The sequence below is a fragment of the Myripristis murdjan genome, chromosome 18, assembly GCF_902150065.1.
Source record: "Myripristis murdjan chromosome 18, fMyrMur1.1, whole genome shotgun sequence".
NCBI classification, from domain to species: Eukaryota; Metazoa; Chordata; class Actinopteri; order Holocentriformes; family Holocentridae; genus Myripristis; species Myripristis murdjan.
Genome location: NC_043997.1, coordinates 4,826,513 through 4,851,453, shown reverse-complemented (window position 1 = coordinate 4,851,453; position 24,941 = coordinate 4,826,513). Strand labels below are relative to the sequence as shown.

The 24,941-nt window shown below is 41.9% G+C and overlaps 1 protein-coding gene across 5 annotated transcripts; it reads right to left on the bottom strand.

The window, feature by feature from the left end:
• Window positions 1–787: 787 nt before the first annotated feature.
• Window positions 788–22,162, bottom strand: LOC115376422 (uncharacterized). 5 transcript variants are annotated; one of them, XM_030075988.1, is made up of 6 exons: window positions 22,048–22,063; window positions 5,984–6,068; window positions 4,645–4,697; window positions 3,647–4,009; window positions 1,761–1,907; window positions 788–1,628 (listed from the first exon to the last, which is right to left on the bottom strand). In XM_030075988.1, exons 3-6 carry the CDS (start codon window positions 4,688–4,690, stop codon window positions 1,510–1,512), a joined length of 675 nt encoding a protein of 224 aa, XP_029931848.1. In that variant the 5' UTR covers window positions 4,691–4,697; window positions 5,984–6,068; window positions 22,048–22,063; the 3' UTR covers window positions 788–1,509. The 5 variants fall into 5 exon arrangements, 4 of the variants coding, with proteins under 4 accessions (XP_029931848.1, XP_029931847.1, XP_029931845.1 ...); XM_030075987.1 differs by lacking the exon at window positions 22,048–22,063 and having other exon boundaries at window positions 5,984–6,155; XM_030075985.1 differs by lacking the exons at window positions 5,984–6,068; window positions 22,048–22,063 and having other exon boundaries at window positions 4,645–4,768.
• Between the last annotated feature and the right edge of the window lie 2,779 nt (window positions 22,163–24,941).

Here is a 24,941-nt window from a genome sequence, read left to right as displayed (position 1 = left end):
ATTCTGAAATTTGCCACACATCATCCACCATGACCCTAGAATTTTGTCAATTTTTTTCATGAACATTGAAAATTTATTTACCAAGATCTTGCAAGTGTACATATGGTTGATTTGTTTTGAATTTCCAAAAATTTGAAATTTAGAGGCTTGCTGTAGCGCCACCATGAGGACTATTGGCTTGTGTTTGCAGCTGAGGTAATCTGGCATGGGACTGGACCTTTGTGCAAAGTTTGGTGAGTTTTTGCACATGGGAAGTATGATTTCCTCTGAAGAAAGAAAGAAAGAAAGAAAGAAAGAAAGAAAGAAAGAAAGAAATGACACATGGTGTAAACTGTGGCATAGCTGCACTTAACAGCATTTAATAGAGTGCTGGCAGTGATCAGCTGATGATCAGGTGTGAAGCAGCGAGTGTTTTCAATGGCAGTGAAGCGGAGCGGCGTGCAGCGCAGTGGAGCGACAACCACAGCACTGTCCAATCAGAATCATCAGAGTCTAATAAGTCGGGGCTTACAAATAGAAATACTTAGATAGGCCTTTCAAAAATGCTCTGGATCAGGATCTCCAACTTTTTTTTCACCGAAGAGCCACTTTGAAAAAAATCAAAGTGGCCAGAATCAGAAATCAGAAATCAGAATTCTCAATTTATAAAATAGAAAGAAATACAACATATGAAATGATGTGCCTTAGAAACACGTATGTGCATTAAGTCTCAATATGTGTATTTATCCTATGAAATATTACAACAATAAATACAGAAATGACAAATTCAGAATCAGAATCAGAAATACTTTATTGATCTGAGGGGCAATCCAGCTGCAGTTGTTCAGATTCCAGAGAAAATAATTAAATTATAAGAAAATAGAAAGAATTTCAACAATATAAAATCATCTGCCTGAGAAACTCAAAAGTATTTATCAATATCAATATGTATCAAGTATCAATGAGTGCATCAGTCTTACAAAATATTGCAACAATAAATACAAAAATGAGAAACTGAACATATGAAAAAATATACTTACACATACAGGCCTTCACATGGATATTGTTCTGTTGAATTATTGCTGTCAAGTCTGACAAGTGTAAATTATTGCATAACTACTGACATTTATTCCTGAATTGTATAAAACCAATCATCAGTAAACTTTAAATCCATATCAGATAGATTAAGCACAATTTTTGAATCTATCAAATATTATCTTAAGTCAACATTGTGCATAAAAAACAAACAAAAAAAGACATTGCATATCAAAATTCATGTGATATGTATCTTCTGAATCCTAGTTTACATTTTAATGTGTATTAAGTTCACATGATATAACGCATCAAAACATCTTAAATTCTCACAAAGATCATCAAAGATACATCAAAGTTTGACATGAGGGAGGTTTACAGTCATTTTTCATTTTGCAGTCATTTAAATGTTCATCTACCATTCAAAGTGCTTCTGAGTGCTGATCTTTCCCAAAGGGAGCAGTTGTATTTTAGAACTGGGCTTACTGGAGCACAGGGCTAAGGAATTAAGGTGTGATAAGGCCTACAGTTCCCAGCAGACTGGAGTTCAGAGGTAGTTTCTTCTCCACTCTGCTGGACAGACATCTCAGTGGTGTCAGTTTCTTGCTGGTCTGGACCTGTAATGACAAGCAACATGTTAAGAAGCAATGATAAAAATAGACATGGCACACTGGCATTGGCTCAAACACAAACATCATTACAAAAAAATATGTTAAAAAAAAAAAAGTATATAGGAAATGTAAACATACTTCCAAGACGACAGAATTGCCAAACTAATGCTGCTGCTACTACAAATACTACAGGAGCAAGAACTGCTTGAGCTGGTGTCACTGATCCAACGAGAGCAGTCCCTCCACCTTCTGTGGGTTTTGGCTCCTCTGGTAAACGTGTCGCCGCTGTATGGAGAAAACATGACAGAAACTATATCATTGCACAAAAAGTAAGGAAATTTGTGTTTGGTAGTTATTTCTTTGCTGTAACAATGCTTCTTGGCAATAAATCTTATACCGTTGGAAAGCCTGTTTATTTCCCTTTTAAATGGTGCCACATTTGTAAGGAACATGCATTTGTGGGATGAGCAGCAGAGCTGAGTATGTGGGTTGCGTCCATGAAAAAAATTGCCAAGTCTTCTTTGCCAATGCCAAGCAGCTTATTCTGCCATTGACTCTTGTTTGGTGTTTGGTGGATTGGATGATTAAAGTTTGAAGAAACAAAACATATTGGCAATTCAACAATTTATTCATTTAACAAGCAGGAGCCTCAGTAGCGTGTGGAAGAACCAAACACAGCCACAACAGTCTGGCACCTCCTCATCATGCTGGTCACCAGCCTGCTCACACACTGCTGTGGGATGGCATCCCATTTTTCAACCAGCATTTGCCGCAAGTCAGCCAACGTGGTTGTGTTGGTCACTCTGGCATGAACAGCACGCCCAAGCTGATCCCACAAGTGTTCAATGGGGTTGAGGTCAGGACTGCTGGCAAGCCATTCCATCCTCTTCACTCCCAAATACTGGAGGTAGTCTCTGATAAACCCCGCTCTGTGGGGGCAAGCAGTGTCATCTTTATTCTTGTACACTATTTTTGTTGTCTACTATTTTGTTGTCTACAAAGTTTCCTATGTGTTCTTTCATAGTTTTGATGTCTATGATGGGTTCCTCTCCCAGAGGCCTGGGAGCCTGAGCTTTCTGCTCTTTGTCGACCACCTTGATGTCTGGTTGATCAGCCACCACCAGCTGATCCGTCTGGATCTGGAAGTCCCACAGGATCTTGGCTCTGTTGTTCTCAACCACCTTTGGACGTGTCTTCATGTTGACGTTGGGACTTCCAGCCCCAGTTCACTGCAGATGTTCCTGTTCACTCTGCCAGCCACTTGGTTATAGTGCTCTATGTCTGCTGTACCTGCCAGCATGGCGCCCCCCTGCTGTGATGTGCTGTCCTGTCTCAGGGGCCCCTCTGCACAGCCTGTACCGGGGCCCCGGCCTGGTCTGGAAGAGCCCGGCCTCTGTGGATCTGGCACTGAGGGCCTGTTCTTGTGCTGCCATGATCAGAGCCTCTGTGCTGACTTTCAGTCCAGCCTTTTCCAGCCACTGGGATATTTTCTCCATATCAGACACTTCTGCTATCTGTCAGTGGCACATACCATGCAGGGGCTCGTCCCTCCATGATAGTGCCTCCTCCTCCTCCTTCTCCTCATTGGACTCCTGCTGCCTGAGCTAGTCACTTAGCAGGTCATCACTGGTGGCCATCTTCCTTGATCTTTGCTGTTTTATCCTGGATGGTGGCTTTGATGCTCACCAGTCCTCTTTCCACGTAGTGTGCAGCCTCAAGGTGCTGCACTTGGGGTAAAATCCACCATGACAAGGAACTTCCTTGTCTTGACATCAGTGGCCTTAAGATTCAATCAGGATTTTAAGCACCCAAAACAGAGAGATAACTTGTATACTGAGGTTTTGTAGGTTGTCTACAGCAGTATTACAACAAAGAAAGACAAATATGAAAAATGAAGCTGACTTTCCCCAACAGAGAAATCCTATATGAGAGATACAGTGATATTGTTTTACTTGTAAACAAGTAAAACAAAACAAACAGCTAAAATAAACCAGGTGAAGACAGTTACACTGAGTTGTACTTACCAGTGACGTTGAGTGAAGATTCAGTGATGCCAACTTCATCTCTGGTGGACATTTGACACCAGTAGCTGCCTGAGTCGTTGATCCTCAGGCTGGATAGATGAAGTCTGATGTTTCCTTTTCTCAGCTCGTCTTTGTCCAACTGAACTCGTCCTGTGAACTGCTCATCTTGAAAGTCTGTGTTCTCAACACCGTCTCTCAGATAATATATAGTCGTCAAGGGCTTATATTCAGATACCCATAATGAGATATAGATGCTGAGGTCAGTGAGGGGGATGATGGGAGTGAAGGTCCAGTCCATGGTGATGTTACTGTTCTCCTCTGCCTGATAGACAGCCTGGCTCACATTCACCTGTAATTCTCCTGCTGAGAGGTAATGAGACACAGACAGACTGAAATGATTCCTGTGCACGACCATCATCTGATCTTCAACACTCTGCCTATGTCAACTTTTTTCATGGAAACTTGTGGGCGTGTGAAGCCCTTTGACACTGGGCTTTAAATCAAGTTGAAGGTGAACTTTTTGGAGAGTTGTAGTGTCCCATGATGGTCTAAATCTCTTGCATTCTCTTGCTTTTGGAAATCTGCTGATAGCTGTAGAACCAATAAGCTATATATCAGGGCAGTGCAGTCAGAATATTATGGCTGTGTCCGAAATCACTCACTCCTCCCTACTCACTATATGGGGAATTCAATGTGGTGGACTTTATAGTGAACTCCATAGCGGACCGTTTCGGACACTACTTCGCTCATTGTTAGGCGCCGTTCCGCAATGCATGATGGGATATATTGCCTGGTTAGTGACCATCAGATGGTCACTACATTTCGCGGTGGATTGTGGGATACATCCAGTGGACTATATAGTGAACATTAATAATCACTAAACATTCGGACACCCCTACAAAATGGCGATTTCAGACACAGCCTATGTGTGGTGTATGTTTTAGTTTGGATGAAAATGTATTTTGATGGTGTCCAATAAATTGAAGGTGTGAACTCACCACAGACAGAGGTTATCAGGTCAGCAAGCAGCAGGATACTGATCATCTCCTTCCTGTGGAAGCAGAGGACAGAGGCCGAGGAGTCATCAACACATCTGATGGACAGTGAAGGCATCACAGGCAGCAGAGCAGGCAGAGCTTGAAAAGGTTAATCAACTAGAAATAGACCAATTAATCAGCCAACTGATTAATTGGTCTATTTGGTATTTTGAGATAAGTGAGGCTGATAAAAAATGTTTTCTCTCTCTCCACTTCCTCTTCTGCACTTCCTGTGTTCTCTGCAGCATCTTAAAATTCAAATTTTATCATTCAGCGGTGGCACCCCCAAATAAAAGTCTCCGCCCCCTGTTTTTTCTATATTAGGCAAAAACCACAGGCAAATACATTTTATTTTGGTAATCTGAAGAAAAAGTTCAACTATTTACAGATCTTCCCACCTCAAATGTATTCTTATTTCTATAATTTCACTGCCGTGACAAAACTGGATCAGCATTAAAACAAACAAGGTTCATGTTCAGATACATATTAATATATCATTTATGATGGTTATTCAAGAGAAATGCAACAGTATAACAGGTGGAAGATCTGTATGCTCACAATTTCCAGTCACACAGTTGCCCTGCGGTTCAAACTGGGCTCTGATACCAGCCACATACATGGGATAAATATCATGTCGTATTTAGAAACCAAAAAAAGAAAGAATCTCAACAGAAAGGCCCTGTTGAGACAGCAGCACAGGAAAAGCAGCATTTGTTTCTGAAATAAAAACCTACCTTAGGGTTTCAAGTTTTCATTGTGAGGTTTAAAAGTTAAACAATCATCAGTTAAAACACCTTGATACTTGGAAAGAGACACCAGTTCAATGTGACTGCTCTGTCAAGAAGAGAAGCTCTGTCAAGAAGAGAAGCTGAAAACAACTGAAAACAAAAGGGAAGTAACAACAGTTACTTATATCCCAAATCAGAATTAAATACAGAGACCAGTTCTTCTTCTTCACTACTTCATAGTTTTCCAATTTACCATTACCCTAACCTTACCCTAACTCTAATTCTTACCTTAACACTAACCTTGAACAAGGAAATTTGAGTGTTTATTGGTGGAGCCTTGATCTATGTAGCACTTTATTACCATGGTTTCTGGTTATTATGTTTGTTTGATGCTATGTTTGGATGTGTATGTGTGTTTGGACAACTCACTGCAGGACAAATCTACCTACAGGTATGAATAAAGTAACCTGAACCTGAACCTGAATCTGAAGCCAAAATAGCATGTAAGGACTGGCCAAAGATGTCTTTTTTTTTTTTTTTTTGCGAGAAAGGCCGCTGTGTTGCACACTTACCTTCAACCGGGGCAGCAGAAACGTGGCTGCGAAGTTTGACGGTGAAAAATTGTCACCGACCTCCTTAAAGTCCAGTTGCCAAAATCTGTAGGGTTAAAAAAATGAAAAATAACCTGTATTTTCATTTGATAAAGCAGCAGAGCATGAGAGAGTTTGCTCTGCTGCCGTTTTGTCTCCGTCCAGTTGCACAAGTGTACTTCCTCTTCTGCACTTCCTCTCCTCTGCGGCCTCTTAAACTTCCAGTTTTGTCAGTCAGTGGTGGATTCCCCAAATAAGTCTCCACCCCAGAATCTACAGGAAAATACATTTTATTTTGTTAGTCTGTAAGAATAACTTCAACTATTTACAGATCAGATGCTTTGACCCAAGTATTTATAAAGATGTCAAAGTGGTTGAACTAAGTTTCAGTGCAGAGCAAACAGAGATAAAGTGGATCAGCATTAAAACAAACAAGGTTCATGTTCAGATACATATTAATATATCATTTGTGATGGTTATTCAAGAGAAGTGCAACAGTATAACAGGTGGAAGATCTGTATGCTCACAATTTTTTTCATGTCACATGGGAGGCGGCACAATCACTAAAAAAGAATTGTCAGTGCCGCAAAGCAGTTTTCTATCATCTATGCAGGTGCAGGTACCTCTGCTTGCTGAAAAGGTGCTGTGCACAGCATGGCCGGCCCTGGGAGGGGCGCCTCTAGTAGCCGGAGGTTTGGTTTTAGTATTGCTCAGCACAAGTTTCAGATCATGCCAAAGGCTGACTTCAGATCCTCAGATGACTGGACATGGGTGTGGTAGTTTTGTGGTTTTATACTTTGCATAAGAAACATGCTGAGCCAAGTTGTTAAGATAGATAGTAAACAAAAGTGGGCCCAAACCAGAACTTTGTGGGACCCCAGCTACACTGAAGGCGAGAAGAGAGATTGATAAAAAGAGTTGCACACTTTTTTTGTGACAACAAGTGACAGTGCACTCAAAGATGCTTGATAAGGGTTTAGTAATAAAATCATCGGCAAGTTTTTAAAAACAATGGTTCCAGATTATCTTGCAGCAGTTTTTGGGTTGCCTGTGAAAGAATGGCGTTCAACTGTGTTGCGACACATTCTTGTGGTCACAGTTAAACACCATTATTGCAAACTGTGTCAAAACTGTGTGTTGAAACAACACAGTTCATTGTGTCGCAACACAATTCACTCTCATTCCCGGAGTTGTGAAGTGTGAAAAATCAGCTACAAAGTCATGTTTTCAGAAATGTCAATGTCTTTGTAGCCTGTTAAAACATTATGCAAGCCTTCAAATCATTCAAAAACAGAGTTTCAACCTTTCAAAGCTTTTCTTTTTTTTTTTTTTTTTTTTCCAGTTTTGAATCATCACATGACTGGATTGGACTGTACAGCTGGACTGAGTAAAGTGGATACTGAGTGGATATGGGTCAAATATTCAAAATCAAAATTTAATATAGAGACCAGTTTCTTGTCAAGCTCTTGATCTCCATTGGATGTTGAGGGAGAAAAAGTTGATAATTAATTAACAAAATTCAAATTAAGAGGAAAAGGCATCCAGAACTAAAATGAAACATAGTGCGAACTGTGGCATAACTGCACTTAACAGCATTTAATAGAGTGTACAGTATATACTTGTACATTTTCTGAACCTTAATCTCTGTGAAAATATGAATTATTCTTGTCTTATTGAATAAAATAGATACCATCTTATTTTTCTGTTTATAACATACTGAGACACAGGAGGCAGTCTGTCAGATTGATTGTCAAAATTAATTTAATATTTTTCATGTCATTTTGGCAATAACTTATTCCAGCAGGAGAGGAGGGGGAAAGAGGCCTGGTTCTCCAGCAGGGGGCAGCACTGACACACACAGCGGGGTCAGAAGCAGCTAGACACACACACACTACATGAGACAGGTCAGCAAAGATCACATTCTTACAAGGATCAGAACAGAGAAATGCACATGAACACGAGTCAACACGACAAAAACATCAACGTGATGTTTGCACAAGAACAGAAAATAGACAGGATTTGTGTGTAATGTCGGTACATTGCACTAGAACCTTTGAGTCTTCTGAAGTAAGGCTTGTTCACAGCTTGTGTGTGTGTGTGTGTTTGTGTGTACAGGTACAGTACAACAAAGAGATGAAACACACCATCAAATACATTTGAAATCAGAGACTCCGTCTCTTCCATGGCTTCATGAACTAATTTGGCCACAAACATTTTATTTTTTAAAATTATTTTCAGCATCAAAATCTCCAAATGTTCCAAGTATTTCCAGGAACTGTTGGCCTAAAAATGCATCTAACTGACAGATAACGTAAAACTGTAAAAAAAATATACGAGAAAAAACTTAAAACCTAAAAGTGAACAGTGAAATTAGTGTAGTAAAATTCACTATATGTACAAAAGCATTGGTCCACCTGCAGGAGCTTCTCTGAGCTCCCATTCTAAATCCAGAGGCATTAATATGGAGTTGGTCACAGTCTCCGTTCTAGTTGATCCAAAGGTGTTGGATGGGGTTGAGGTCGGGGCTCTGTGCGGGCCGCTCAACTTCTTCCACACCAAACTCAGCCAGCCACGCCTTTATGGAGCTGCTCTGTGCACTGGGGCTCAGTCATGCTGGGACAGGAAAGGGCCTTCCTTCCCCAAACTGGTCCCACAGAGCTGGAAGCAGAGAATTGTCCAAAATTTCTCGGTGAGCTGAAGCGTTCAGATTTCCCTTCAGTGGAGCTGAGGGGCCGAGGCCGAGCCCAGAAACATCAGCAAACTGCACATCTGTCTGTAAACCAGTGGTGTACCTGCGTCTCTAGTGTATCTCTGCTTGATGGTTCACTGTGTTTTTAGTATTTTGCCGGGAGGCTGAGTGCCACCTGGAGGCGTCAGCCACTTGGGTGAGTTCCCTTCACTGCATGCTGTGGCCAGAAGCACCGGGCGTCATTTATGAGGTTGGGTTTGCTGTGACTGTGTGTTCCATTTACTCATCTTACTGATTTGATGCACACACACTTTTACTTTGTACTGTTTAAAGTCAGTGTGTTTTTAGCCTGCAATAATGTCTAGTTGTTAAACTGAAAGCCTGAGTAAATGATAACATTATCTTGCATTGTTTGTATCATAAAACTGGATATATACATATATTTTTTTTTATATAATTTCTGTCACTTGTTGCATTGACTTAATTCATTTTGAACCAACATTCTTCTCCTTCCAGCTCTTTCTAGTTCCTTAAAATAAACTTTGCTTTTGTTGGGGAATCATGTCTCTGTTTTCCTTTGGGAAACAAACTAAAAATCCTCAAGGTTGGGTCACCATAAAAAATCTTATTTTTCAGAGATTTTATACTCCAAAGACCCCCCAAGACATTCACTGAGTTTGTTCAGAGTGCAGCCTGTGCTGAATTCAGAAGTCTGTAATGGTATATTCTTCAAAATATGCAAACATCAGTGAATGATACAAGTATTGACTCAAATGCTCCAAATGGATCAGTCAAACAGTGAGTCTGCAGTGATATTCAATAACATTCAATATTTTCTCACCAAATTTTATTACATTATTATGAAACAATTTGGGTTTTTCACTGGAAAATGAACAGGAACGCACATTTATACAAAGAGAGCTGCACAGGGAGGTTTGTGGCTAGTAACAACATTCTTGTACAAGCTGCATTAAGGAGCACTGAAAATAAAAAAATACAAAAATAAGTGTTGAGATTTGAATAGTGCCAGCACAATAAACAGTAAAAATCAAAACAACACCAGGATTTTCACTCACTGATCCTGGTGTATGTGGAAAAAACAATAAGGACAAATGAGTGATGTTACATTTCTACGTCCTACCCCCTAAAGGAAAACTCCCTGCTGTCAGTTAGATTAGTCAGGGAGGAGGGGCCAACTTTGAGTGCTGTGTTTACAAACCACAGCTGATAAATCAGACTCATTCTGCCTTAAATATCAGATCAGAATCACATAACCATAACACAAATATGAAGGACTGTATTAAGTGTAATAAAGTGACAACAGCTGTATGCTGACAGAGCTGAAGTGCTTGACTTGCACTCCAACCTGTCATAGTAATGCTGTCTTTTGGCGGCATCTAGTGGCCATTAACTGGTACTACATTTGACTCTTTTTTTTTTTTTTTTGTCTTTTTTCTTTTTTTTTTCTCTCTCCCACCAAGGTCACCCTGATGATATGATAGATAATGTAGAACTGTCAAATGGTATCTAGCTATTTAGACACAACAACAACAAAAAAGATTGTAATACTTTCTTCTCTGTATCAAGCAAACGATAAGAGCTGACGCCCTGTAGCTGATCATTTACACAAACAGGAAGACTGACAAAACCTGAGGGCTGTTTCACAGACTTGGGTTCACTGAGTAACCCTGAGTTTGTTAGCCCCCAGTTAACAGAAAGCTGGGTTAGCAAACCTGAGGGCTGCTTCACAAAAGAAGAATGAAGAAATTCAGGATAACAGAACAAGTGAGGCTTGACCAAATCTAGTCAGTCCATCCTGGCTTAGTGTGTTTTCCTGGTCTGGAGCCAGCTAGCTGCCCAGAATAAACCTCCATGGTAACTTACATGCCACTGCTTTTGTGAAACCCAGTCAAGGTGAAATTCGGCCAGGATACCTGAGAAATCCTGGCTTAATCCTCTATCTAGGTTTTATGAAACAGCCCTCTGCAGAAAAAATTTGGCAACCAGCTGTCAGTGATTTGGTTGACATTAGTGTCCCTGAGGATTAGGAACAGTCATATATTGGTCACATTCATGATCACTGGTGGAAAATCCACAGGGTGGGGATTGTCCGAAAAAAAAAAAAAAAAAAAGGCGGGGAAACACAAACATTATTAGAAATAAAATTTGTTAAAAAAAAAAAAGAAAACATACAGGGTGTCCACAAAGTCTCTTTACAATTTAAAAAATCCATTACAAAAGCAACCAATGAGATATGTTAATCAGATTTGTTCTCTGTACTCAGTGGTTATCAAAGTTTTTAATCACATTGCATTTGTGTATTTCAGGTACCCTGTTGATGAAATAGGTTCTGTTAAATAAACCCCTAAAAAATGGCTCCTGCTCAAGAAAAGGCACAATGTGTATCGTGGTTTAGTGAAACAAAATCAAATATGCAGACTCAGCTACAGGGTTATGTTAAAGATATGGTGTATGGAACAAAGATACAGGACATCAACGACCTGAAGCAAAAGATCACTGATGCCGTTGCCACCATTGATGAGGCTCTGCTGCAGCCAACATGGCAAGAAATCGAGTCCCATCTTGATGTGCTTTGTGCATCTAATGGTGCCCATATAGAGGTGTATTAAATGAGGCAAACTTCAATATCTACTCCTCATTTTGTAATAATTCCCACAGATTTGTGTATACATTTGTTTTTGTAATAAATGTGTTAAAAGAGACTTTATGGACTCCCTGTATATAGGAAATGTGAACATACTTCCAGGACAACGGGCTCAACAAACTACTATGACTGCTGCTGCTACTACAGCTACTACAGGAAGGAGAACTGCTTGAGCTGCTGGTGCTGCTCCGAAGACAAAAGTCCTTCCACCTTTTGTGGGCTCTGGCTCCTTTGGTGAGAGTGTCGCAGCTGTGTGGAGAAAACATGACACATTAAATATACAAACTGTGTAAAATACACAGTATGTCCACCAGGGCCGGAGTGGGGCTCATTTTCAGCCCTGGAGTTTCATGCCTCAGACCGGCCCACTTTAGATCACAACCTATTATTATTAAAATCAAAATATATAACGGGTCACTACTATCATTTGAGCATAGAAAGTGGTTGTATTGGAACTAATACTTGCTTGTTCACACACTCTGTTACAACAGCTCACCTGTTCCTTCCATACTGACAGGAGCAATCCCCTCATCACTACTGGCTCCTGGCTCTGCTTCTGACACCAAATCACATTTTAAAAATTGTCATAATTCTCAGCACAAATCTCCTCTTTTTACAAAGCCTTCTGATCAATTCAGGTCAGTTTCATTAATGTAGTGCTGAATCATCTAGCATCTTAGGACACTTTTCATATATGGCAGGTCTACACCATACTCTTCATTACATTCATTCTAATAATATTCATTCAATGAGCAGTCCTACCTGTCCACTCTGGACTTGTGGGCTCATGGCTGGTGCTTGGTGCTGGATCTTGCTTCTGACTCTGAGGGGCTACAAGACAAAGTTTCCCAGTTATGTGGCGTTGCAGCATACTTTTATTTAAATTATATAGCCTAAGGTTATGTTAAATCACAACGCCACACAACACTGACTTAACCCTCCTGTTATGTTCACATTTTTGAACATCTTTTATGTTTGGGGTCAATTTGACCCCTGCAGTTTAAACTTCCACAAAATTATTATAACTAAAATTGGTATCAAAGTGTTAGCTCCCGATTCTTTTGCTGAAAGCCCAAGAACAGACCGGAGTCAGTCTTCAATTTTCTGATGCAATATTTATTATGGTCACATATAAAGCAAGGCAGCGCTGGGCTCAGTGTGACAGAGCTCCTGCAGGATCTCAGTCAGAAAGAGCCCCGATATCAGGAAATGATACACATTTATGTTCTTTGGCTGGGCCTGCCCCGTACATAGGTTGGACTTAAACGCAACCGAGAGTAATTGGCCAGTTATCCGGACATGGACAGGCCAACCACTGTCCATGCCTTGTTTCTGGAATGTGTGATGCTATGTGTGTGAATGTTGACTGGGCGAGTATCTAATGCAACAGACCTAAATAACAAGATAGAGAAAGTATCTGGCTCCTGCTGTGTCTGTCCTCTGCTTAGCAGCCAAGCTGCCCTGACCTATGTAATACATTGGATAATGCAAGAAACATTGAACTAAACGGCCAATTGTAACAAAAGTTTATGTGTCAGGTACTTTATGTTTCTTTGTTGACGACCTAAATAGCCCTTTAAATAAAACATAACTCCACCCCACCCCCACTTATACATCCAGTATTCCTATTATGCGACAATAGAAGAAATATGCAAATCACCATAAAATCTCACTGATAAATCTGAAATTGGAAAGAAATATTAATTTTTGGAGTTTTAATGGCTCTATGTTATTTCTAAGTACAGATTTTTGTTATTTATAACCGATGCGTTAAAAAGTGTGAACAGAACATTGAAAACATATCATGTGAATTTCATCTTTACCCGGTAGCCTAGTGCCCATTACATTAGGAACACTCATTAAATATGAAGCAAAAAAAATGATGTTAATCATTCATTTAAAGATGTTAAACATTGGCTGGGGTCAAATTGACCCCAAACATAATAGGAGGGTTAATTAATTAACTTGAACGGTGGTTTGCAGGCAAAGTTCAACATCTTGCCTTACCCGTTTCATCGTCCTCATTTGTCGTTTCAAACCGCGAGCTCGTTTTAGTGAAAAAGTCGCCAATTTTAGCACATTTGGCTGCGTCTGTTTCCAGAGCTTTCCTCTTTTTAATTCTTGCCTTCTCCGCGCCACCCTTGCTCTTTCTATTTTCCATCTTTGAAACACCACTGACCGGGTGCACGGACATGTTACGTCAGGGTGCGTCTGCAAAAAAAAAAAAAAAGCTGCCAGTGGAGGCGGAGGCGGCCCAGGGACAGCGGGTGAATCAATGTTGAATTTGGTTTTGATTTTGCAAAGGGAATCAACGTTGATATTGTAATGTTGTTTCAACATGAGTGAACTAATGTTGAAGGCACAACAGTGAATTAATATAGAAAATTCCCGTTCCCGCTGCCGGGGGGTGCGCGTCTGAATCTCTAAAAATTAATAAGGAGAAACTCTGAACGTGCTTGCCACCTTTGCGACCACGTGGTAGCCCACCAGCCCTATGCTGTTAGTAGGTTGTGGAGTGTTGTCGCTTTTGCCCAGGTGGGGAGTTGAACCCTGGTCTCCTGCATGGCAGGCAGAGAGCCTATCCACTGGACTAATGCTGCTTGTGTGAGCGAAGTCAGAAATGAGGCTCTATAAAGTGTGTGAGCACACAGCATGAGTGACAGTGGCTCTTGGGAGAAAATCGCCTAAAAGTACTGGTCAAACAAATGCTTTTTTTCCTCAAAGACAGTAAGTCTGAGCAGAAAATAAAAGGTATCATGAGAAAGGTAAGGCCTTGGGCTTTCAAACTGTGTCTTATTTGCCAACTTCCCAAAATACTCGAGATTCGGCGAGTTAAAAAAGTGTGTTTGTCCTTCTCTCCTCAGCTTGTGGGTTCCAGGTATTATGGGAGTCAATGGGGGAGAGAGCTGTCACAAGTGTCACCGTGTAAAAAAGTATACATTGCTTTGCTTTTCTAGTTACATTTTTCAAAGCAGAACTATTTTTCCTACCACTTTCCTAGTGATTCAGACGCGCACCCCCCGGCAGTGGGAACGGGAATTTTCAATATTAATTCACTGTTGTGCCTTCAACATTAGTTCACTCATGTTGAAACAACATTACAATATCAACGTTGATTCCCTTTGCAAAATCAAAACCAAATTCAACATTGATTCACCCATGAGTTATGATGTTGATTCAGTGTTGAATAAATATTAAAATGCCAGCTGGGTGGAAGAGGCCAATAGGTTGAATCAACATACAGATCTTGTTTATATTTCAACGCTGATTTATTGATAGGTTGTCAACGTTTCCGCAATTGTTAGCTATATATATTATTTCAACATTGTTTCAGTGTAGAAACAACAACTGACATGTTTTAAATTATATTTCAATGTTGAACGTCGGTTGAATGCCAGCTGGGTTCCATCAAGCTGGCTAACGGGATAGCCTGGCTTATTTCGATAAGCCTCGCTGTGGCAGTTTCCCCTGCCACTAGTAACACACCACAGCAGCACACCACACCATCACTCACTCCACATGCAACAGGGTAGCCAGGTAGCATGCTTCTGTATAGTTTGGTGGGTGCACACACTGAGCTACATATGACAACAATGCTGTTTCCTGTGCTATTTGTTCATGTTAAGGTTACCACAAACACACACAAACACTTAAGTGAGGTGAGAACTCTTTATTTAAATAATGATAATGATATTTTGAGTTGTTTTCTAATGTGTCCTTGTCCTTACCGCAGTGCTTCCTGGTCCTGGGCAGTGTCAAAGGACCCAAGCACAGTTTCAGGCAGCCTTTTATACTGCCTGATTGATGAGTAGGCAGGTGCTTTGTCCGCTTATACTGCACCATCCCAGTGAATAAAAATATAATGTAACCTGGTAATGGTGTAATATTAATAATGTAATGTGACTGACTGATTTAAGGTACTTCAATCATGTACAGGGGTTTAAATGTTTTTGTTTGTTTGGAAAATAATTGTTCCTATGTTCAATTAAAGGTGGTATGGTCCAGTGGGAGGGGCCTTGCCTTTAAATAGAGGGGATCTACCCCCTCCTAGTCAGTCAGCGAAGGGCTGCCATATGGTGCAGACCTAGTGGTGCCAAGACTGTCTTTTGTAAATAGTGTTTTTTTTTTTTTTTTTCCTGGCTGTATTTTTTTTTTGCCTTATTTACTGCTGGTAAGAAAGGACAATAAAACACCTCATTTTCTTCCTTTAAATCGACTTTGCTATCTTTTTTGGAGCATTTTTTTTTTTTGTTGAATTGCACCTTTTCAGCTAGCCTTTGGCCAAACTGCCCACACTCGAAGGCCGAGTGTGACACTCGCTAATTTAAGTGAGAGTTCCGTTCCATCAAAGTGGCTTGTATGAGTTGCAGCTCAGTAACCATGGCAACTTAGTCAGCAGAACTAGCCTGCTCCGTGGCGCCTTACGGTCAAGCTTAGCTCAGCTGCGTGTCAAAGAATGTCCGATGGACGCAAACAGACCCCCAAATGACGGTCCCATCATGTATATTGTTGTTCTGGCATCACATATTCAATTTAATTAAATTCAAATTTAATTATGTAGCACCATGAATATAAGTTCAGACTTAGCCTATTTCCCACAATGTGACCAAGCATGAATGTAGGCCTACGTGTTTACTTAATAAAAATAAACGTAATGAAAATCATGTGTTACCACTGTCAGTCTCTGAATAAACAATCAATTACTCAATCAAATTTTATTCATATAGCACAAGTCATACATCAAATGCAACAACGAGCGTTGAACATAAAAGGGTTGAAAAGAACATGAGGTTAAATAAAAAAGACGTCTTATTTTATTTCCCACCCGCAATTTGCGATGATCCGCCTCTATTCTGCCCGAAGCCAATAGGTTAGTTGACACAGGTGAGGGACGTTTACAGTACACATATTTCAGTTAATCCCAATTGGATTCATGGTCATCCCACTTTTGGAATGATCCCTTTATATTTGGATTTGTACATGTACCTATAATTTCAGAAAGACTGTGCCTAAGTTTTGAAATCATTTAGCCTATTAACCATTAAAAAAAAAAAAACAACAAAACAAACTCAATCATCATCATTTTGTTCAAGCTGTGAAGACAAAGAATGAAAGCATTAAATACAGTCCAAACCATGGCTTTCTGTTGTGTTTAAATTTATAGGCTACTTAGCCTACTTCCTTCTCCAGTTTTTTTGATTTCCATATCCCGACGGTGTCGCGCCGGCCAACAATCCCGCTGCTGGCGCCCCTCTGGCCGCTAGCGGCGCCCCTCCAGCAGATGGCGCCCTAGGCAATTGCCTATACCGCCTATGCCAAAAGCTGGCCCTGTTTGTGATAATTTCCCTACATTCTTCATATAGTTCAATCAGCAGTGTCTGCTCCGCCGCTGAAAATGTCGAGGCTTTCCCCCTCCTTTTGAGACATTTTCATAATTTGTATCTTCGTTTCGACAATCGACTGTTCTGGGCTGCCTATGTGCCCCGTGAACGCGCACACTTGAGGCTTGTTCAAACGTGGCAAGAATTAGCTTGACCTGACGCGGCTGAATCGCGTTAGTGGAACGGGTTGAGGCTTTAGTAAAAGTTGACGCTAATTCAAGCCAGGCTATATCACGTAAGCGCAGCTTTCTTTAGCTGCTTTCATGGAATAGCCCTCTGGTACTGGAAACCTTGTTAAAGCTGAGGGCCACATGAATTCCTCTCAGTATCAGCAGATTCTTGACAAGAATGTTCAAGAGTCGGTCACAAAGTTGAAGTTATGCCGGGATTGGATTTTTCAGCAGGACAATGATCTTAAGCACTGTTCAAAATCCACCAAGGAATTCATGCAGAAGCACAAGTACAATGTTCTGGAATGGCCATCCCAGTCCCCTGACCTTAACATCATTGAAAATGTATGGATTGATTTGAAGCAGGCTGTCTACGCACGGAGGCCAAGAAACCTGACTGAACTGGAGGCGTTTTGTATGGAGGAATGGTTCAAAATACCACCTGCCAGACTTCAGGGACTGTCTGTGGCTATAGGAGCCATCTACAGGCTGTTATTACAGCAAAAGGGGGCTCTACTAAATATTAATGGAATTTTTTCTTTGGGGTGCCCAAATTTATGCACATGCCTATTTTTGTTTAAATGCATATAAAAATGTTTCTGTTGGACCAATAAAAATTATTTCACTACTGAGATGTTTCTGTTTACATAAGGTATAACATATGTTGAAATGAAGTTGCTGCTTCAAAAGCTCAGCAAGTGACAAACTGATGCACTTATTTTCCTAAGGGGTGCCCAAACTTTTTCATACGACTGTATACACGTTTGAGCTGCCCTCTAGTGGATTTATTGCTTAACATCCATTACAATGTGAAGGACGCATGTAGGCATGTTGGCAGTGACGGCTACATCATTTGAAACATAAAACAACTTTATCAAATAAACTTTATGACTCTGAAACCTCAAACACAGGTAATGATTTTTTCCAGCAAAACACTGAAAAGTGATTTTCATGCACTTTAAGGTTTGGGATTTTTCTGCTTATCCAATTCCTTCTCACAAAATTATTTCATACATCACTCCACGTCTCTGATGTCTGGATTTGATGTGGTAAATGTGGTGCGATGTCATCAATCTGAATTTACTGGCGTCTCCACGGTCTCATCTTATCTAACAGTGTGACAGTGATGTGTGAACTGCCCACACCTCCACAGCCACTACAGTGGTTTGGTGACAGGCCCAGCTCGCTGTAGAACTGTAGTTGTAGCCATGGTAACCGACATCCCACAGTAGTACTGCTAGGGATGGGGATCGAGAACCGGTTTCAGTTGAGAACCGGTTCCAGCTGGTTCAATCCATCGACATCATTTGCATTTAATATTAACGATTCCCGTATCGATGCTTTTGAACAACACGGTCTGGAGAGAGGCAGTCAGCGAGGAAGTAAACATGGCGGACAGTCACAAGAGACAAAAGTGGTTGAAAGTGTGTCTCAAAAAATGACACTAACAGCGCCACGTGCAACATCTGTCCAGCTGTGATTTCGTTCAAGGCTGGATCAAACATCAGGAGTCACGTGAGTCGGACGCTCTTCACCGCCAGTCGACCAGAGCTGCTCTGTGTCAGCACACTGTGTGCCCGTCACTGACTCTGCCTGCAGGTGGTGCACATCTTGTTCAGGGTTCAGAGACTCAATGAAACTTGTTTTGTTGACACTGAAAACCTGTACAGTCTACTTTCCTCACAAAGAAAATTCACAGGAAGGGATCAATAAGGGAGTCTATAAAGAGTCGAATCAATAAGAATCGATAATAGCATTGATATCAATAAAATTTGATGAAATTGATTGATTAATTCCCATCCCTAATTACTACAGTAGTACGTGTGGTAACAGTACTGTCCAGCAGTGATTCAGTGGTGCAGTTTGAGAGTTCTACTTACCAGTGACGTTGAGTGAAGATTTGGTGGCGATAACTTCATCAATAAAGTCAACTTCATCTCTGGTGTACACTCCGCACCCGTAGCTGCCTGAGTCGTTGGTCCTCAGTCTGGACAGATGAAGTCTGATGTTTCCTTTTCTCAGCTCGTCTTTGTCCACCTGAACTCGTCCTGTGAACTGCTCAAATTGAGCTTCTGTGTACTGCACACCGTCTCGCAGAAAATATATATGCCACCACTCATTTTCAGATCCCCTTTTTGAAAACCAGATGCTGAGGCCGGTTAGGGGCATGATGGGAGTGAAGGTCCACTCCATGGTGATGTTACTGTTCTCCTCTGCCTGATAGACAGCCTGGCTCACATTCACCTGTAATTCTCCTGCTGAGAGGTAATGAGACACAGACAGACTGAAATGATTCCTGTGCACGACCATCATCTGATCTTCAACACTCTGCCTATGTCAACTTTTTTCATGGAAACTTGTGGGCGTGTGAAGCCCTTTGACACTGGGCTTTAAATCAAGTTGAAGGTGAACTTTTTGGAGAGTTGTAGTGTCCCATGATGGTCTAAATCTCTTGCATTCTCTTGCTTTTGGAAATCTGCTGATAGCTGTATAACCAATAAGCTATATATCAGGGCAGTGCAGTCACAATATGTGTGTTGTATGTTTTAGTTTGACTTAAAATGTATTTTGATGGTGTCCAATAAACTGAAGGTGTGAACTCACCACAGACAGAGGCTGTCAGGACAACAAGCAGCAGGATGCTGATCATCTCCTCCCTGTGGAAGCAGAGGACAGATAGACCAATTAATCAGTTGGCTAATATCTGACATTTTGAGATAGTTGCACCGGCTGATATCTGCGGTCATGAGGCCGATAAACAAACAAACAAACAAAAAAACATGTTTGCAGACAGGAAGGCATCTGCAGGCAGCCTGTCAGTGCGGCTGCTGCTGTCCCCCTTTCTCTCTGCATTCTCATTTTTTTCTCATCATTAAAGTTTTGAATTTTATTAGATGCAAAAACAAATAATCCAAAAAAGAGCAGAAAACAAAACATGATATCAGCATTAGATATCGGCCATCGGCCACCTCGCTCTCTAAATGTTGGCATTGAAAAAGCCACAGGGGTGGAGCAGCTCAGTGAACCCTGTTCAGTGGATGAATAGTGGGGAAACGAGCTTTAGATGCATTTCCTTCATTACATCTCTGGATGGTTTGAAATGAATATGAATATACATTTATGTGTTTGCTACATTTGAACACGCCACATGTTAAGACACGTTTCCATGCTCCTGAGCGCTGGCTAACTCAAACTGTCTCATGTTGTGGAGCCCCAAGTTGTCCGTCATTAAGCCCCGGACCTCCACTCCGTCAGCTCTCTGATGTCTTGTGTTTGTTCAGACGCCTTCCACAAACCACAGACAGAGGTTACTGTGAGTTACAGGGAAGTTTTCTAAAATTTGTCCAGGACCCCTTATGAGTCCTGGACCTCATTTTGAAAACTCCTGGTCTAATGGCGCTTTTCCACTAGTACCTTCTCGGCTCGACTCTACTCGGTTTGAGAGCTTTTCCATTACGTGGTAGTACCTGGGACCAGGTCCCATTTTAGGACCTACTCAGCCGGGGTTCCAAGCGAGCTGAGTCGAGCTGAGTTGAGCCGAGAATGTGACGTAAATGCCGCGAAGGCCAAAACGAAAACCAAACCCGGCATTTAAAAAAAAAAAAAAAAGCAACAGTGACCGTGCGTATTGATCACTGAAGTTGGCAAAGTCAGAAAATGGCAAATGGTGGCAATGGTGGTCAAATGAAGAGATGGAGACTTTTCTGTGCTTGGTGGCGGCCCAAAGAGTCCAGAGGGAGCTGGACGGTGCGCCGCCTTGCTATGACGACTCCACCCACAGTGAGGTACTACTCAACTGTAATGGAAAACCACCCAAACCGTGTAGAGGCGAGTAGAGTTGAGCCGAGTAGGTGCTAGTGGAAAAGCGCCATAAGTGATTGGTAACTAGGACCATTAATTCAATTCAATTCAAACTTTATTTGTAGAGCACTTTTCATACATGAGATGTAGCACAAAGTGCTTTACATGTTAAAAACACCCCCTGCCCCCCACCCCCACCCCAACCTCTAGACCCCCACCCCACGATTCTCTCTCACACACACAGACTTGCACGCACACACGCACACACACACACACTTGCGCACACACACACACACACGTGCACACACACACACACACACACACACACACATGCACATAATGTTTGTTTGGCTGAGTACAGAGGAACCAGGTCAGGAAGCGCTGCCCTCTACGTTGGGGGCTGCCCACGGCCCAGGCCGGAATGCCACAGCTCAGGGGCCCACCAAGCCACAGGTAGGCAGAGGACCCATGGTGCTGCAGCAGGGCACCGCCACAGAGCCACAGAACCCCCACCCACCCCAGCCGGTGTGCCCCATGAGAAGAGACATCCCAGCCCCAGCCAATAACAGCCCCCAGCACTCCAGCACCCCAGTGAGTGCACACAAATAAAGAATTCCATGTTTGTTCTTTCATAGTGTTAATGTCTTCAGTACTGATTAGTAATAAAAGTAATAAAAAGTAGTAAAAATAAAGAAAAACCAATGAATGAGAAGTTGTGTCCAGACTTTGGCTGATACTGTGTTTAGACTGCACTCTCGTCTGCTCTCGAGTCAAATTCAAACAAGCCTTGTAGGAAGTTGTGCTTTGTTTGACAACAGAGCAAGAATCTGAGCTGAGGTCTCGCTTTTAAGATCCCCTCATGCACTAAAAAACAAACAAACAAACAAACAAGCAGTTGTTTTCTCATTTCTGCTACTTTCAATTTCAATTAAAAAAACACACACACATTGTTTTTAATATACATTTCAACAGAGAGAGAAAAAGGCAGCTTTCCACATTTTTGGGATGGCATTTAGAGTGCATTTAAAGCCTAACCGAAAAAAGAAAGAATCTCTGTTGAGATTCAATCAACATGCAAACACACATTAAAAACACCTATAACAAACCATATAGAAGCAACCCACAGAATCACATGCCGGAAGAGACAAGAGGGTCTAGCTAAGGATGAAGTTACAATTTCCACAGATTTTTTTTTTTCTCCACAGCATTTGCCTCAGAGAGTGAGTCCACCTCTGGCATATAGAGATGAAATGGTGAGTGAGAGCTTTGCAGCCTGCGATAAAACATTTTTTCCTGACAGCACAGGAACAGCAGCATTTGTTTCTAAAATAAAAACTTACCTCAGGGCTTCAAGTTGTCAGTGTGAGTTTTAAAAGTTAAACGATCATCAGTTAAAACGCCTTGATACTTGGAAAGAGACACCAGTTCAATGTGACTGCTCTGTTAAGAGGAGAAACTGATGTCTGCCTGGCATGAGAACAACAAGTCCAGATTTGGTTTAAGTATTGCTCAGCACAAGTTTCAGATCATGCTAACGGCTGACTTCAGATCCTCAGATGACTGGACAGGGGTGACATCATTTTGTGGTTTTATACTTTGCATAAGGAACATGCTGAGCCATGTGGTTAACATAGATAGTAAACAAAAGTGGGCCCAAACCAGAACTTTGTGGGACCCCAGCTGTACTGAAGGCTTTAGAGAGATTGATAAAAGGAGTTGCGCAGTTTTTTTGTCACAACAAGTGACAGTGCACTTAAATATGCTTGATAAGGATTTAGTAATAAAATCATCGGCAAGTTTTTAAAAAGAATTATGATCTGGACCAGATTACCTGGACCTGCAGGAGTTTTTGGGTTTCCTGTGAAAGAATGTCGTTCAACTGTGTTGCGACACATTCTTGTGTTCACAGTTAAACACCATTTTTGCAAACTATGTCAAAAATGTGTGTGGAAACAACACAGTTCATTGTGTCGCAACACAATTCGCTCCCATTCCCGGACTGGTGAAGTGTGAAAAATCAGCTAAAAAGTCATGTTTGCAGAAATGTCTTTGTAGCCTGTTAAAACATGATGAGAATGGCAATCAACTGTGTTGCAACAAATTCTTGTGGTCACAGTTGACCACCATTTTTGCAAAATGGGCTCAGTCATGCTGGGACAGGAAAGGGCCTTCCTTCCCCAAACTGGTCCCACAAAGCTGGAAGCAAAGAATTGTCCAAAATGTGTCGGTGAGCTGAAGCGTTCAGATTTCCCTTCAGTGGAGCTGAGAGGCCGAGGCCGAGCCCAGAAACACCAGCCCACAGCGTGACCCCTCCTCCAGCAAACTGCACAGTCGGCACAATGCAGTCAAGCAGGGAACGTTCTCCTGGCGTTCCCCAAACCTAGACTGGGAACCTTCTCCTGGTGTTCCCCAAACCCAGACTCGTCCATCAGACCGCCACACAGAGAAGCCTAATTGGTCACTCCACAGAACACGTTTCCACCGCTCCATGCTTTACGCCGCTCCGTCTGCCACTCGGCGTCGTGCTCGGTGACGTGAGGCTGGCGTGCGGGCGCTCGGCCATGAAGCTCCCGGCGCTCAGTTTCTGTGCTGATGTTGATGCCAGAGGAGGTTTGGAGCTCTGCAGGTACTGAGGCGGCAGAGCGTCAGACACTTTTACACACTATGAGCCTCGGCGCTCGGCGACCCCGCTCTGTAACTTTACGTGGTGCTGCCCCCTGGTGGCCGAGTCGCTGTGGTTCCTGAACGCTTCCACTTTGAAATAATCCCACTTCCAGCTGATGGTGGAATATCTAGGAGGGAAGAAACTTGCTGGAACGCTGGAACTCAGTGAGCTCTCCAGCGGCTACGCGCAATATTTTGATGGAATCCTGCACTTTACGATAAAAGCATGAAATTTGGCACACTGTTAGAGCTGCCCTAAGGATAATTTTTGGCTAGAGGGCCATCGCAGATTTGTCCCGTGGTAACCGTGGCAACCATTTTTCAAAATGGCTGCCACCTGCTGTGATTTTACCTGTAACTCAGGTTCTAGACCACCTAGGATCTTGATCCTGGTGGCTAATCCTACATTTTCAAGGATGAGGAATACAATGGTACTATTTACAACATGCTGGCAACTACCTAACTACATTTTTCCGGCATTCAGTTAATTAAATAATAGTAAAAAACATCAAAATATGTATTTCGGTAGAGTATACTGTACATGTTTTCTAAGATGTTGACAGATATGCCATGAAATGCATGTGTGTTATGGCAATGGCCAAAGTGGAACTATACAGCAGTACAGAGACAGGATACCATTTAGCCTAAAGGCTTTTTTAATAAAGCCAAAGAGGAAAGAAAGTGTGACAACACAAAGTTACGTATGATGACACAGTCCACCACAGTAGCAAAGGGCAGTGCACTGAAATGCTGCCTTGGCACATTTGCATCTTCCACAACACCTTTTTGCAACCACAGAGGAGGAGGTCGCGACATGCCAGGCTCGCTTCTGGTCGTGTGTTTCAGTGAACCTCCCATCCACCTGTCAGAATCAGAATCAACTTTGTTGTCACATGACACATTTTACAGGTGTATAAAAATGGGATAAATTATTCATTCATTCATTCATTCATTCATTCATTCATTCATTCTGTGTCCTTCCTCTTCCACCCCCAGTCACCTGGGGAGGGGAGTTCAGGCACTACAACCACGGCTTGTCCCCAGCAGTGACCAGCTTGGTATGCTGCCCTCTTTGTATGTAGTGCTGCTTGTGTTGGCGGACTCCATCAATCGTTCTACTTTTTTGGGTGAACAGCTGCTTCTGTGATTCCTGGCTGCTAGTGCAGTCATACAGAAATACCACAAATCACTCAAGAGTCCATCCAGTCATCTACGGTGTCTGGTGTGGTGGCCAAGGCGCAGAAGGCACAAGTCACATCACTGAAGTTCTTCCATGTATTCCATGTCGTCTTCTTGAACCTGCCTCCAAATGATGACTCAGTGTCAAAACCAGTAAAGGCAAGCAGCATGATGAGGGCTGATTACCTGTTTCTCAGTGGCAGGGGATGTGACACAAGTTGCCCGTAAAGAGAACAGCTCAGCTTTGTTCTCATCAATACATAGATATTCTGGCCAATTCTCAGGAATGGCACTGGATGGCTCAATGCGTCAACAAATTCCCTTCCCTCTCTTGCCACATGTTTCAGCCTTCAGTGTTTAGTTAACCAGACAATACCACACACAATTTCCC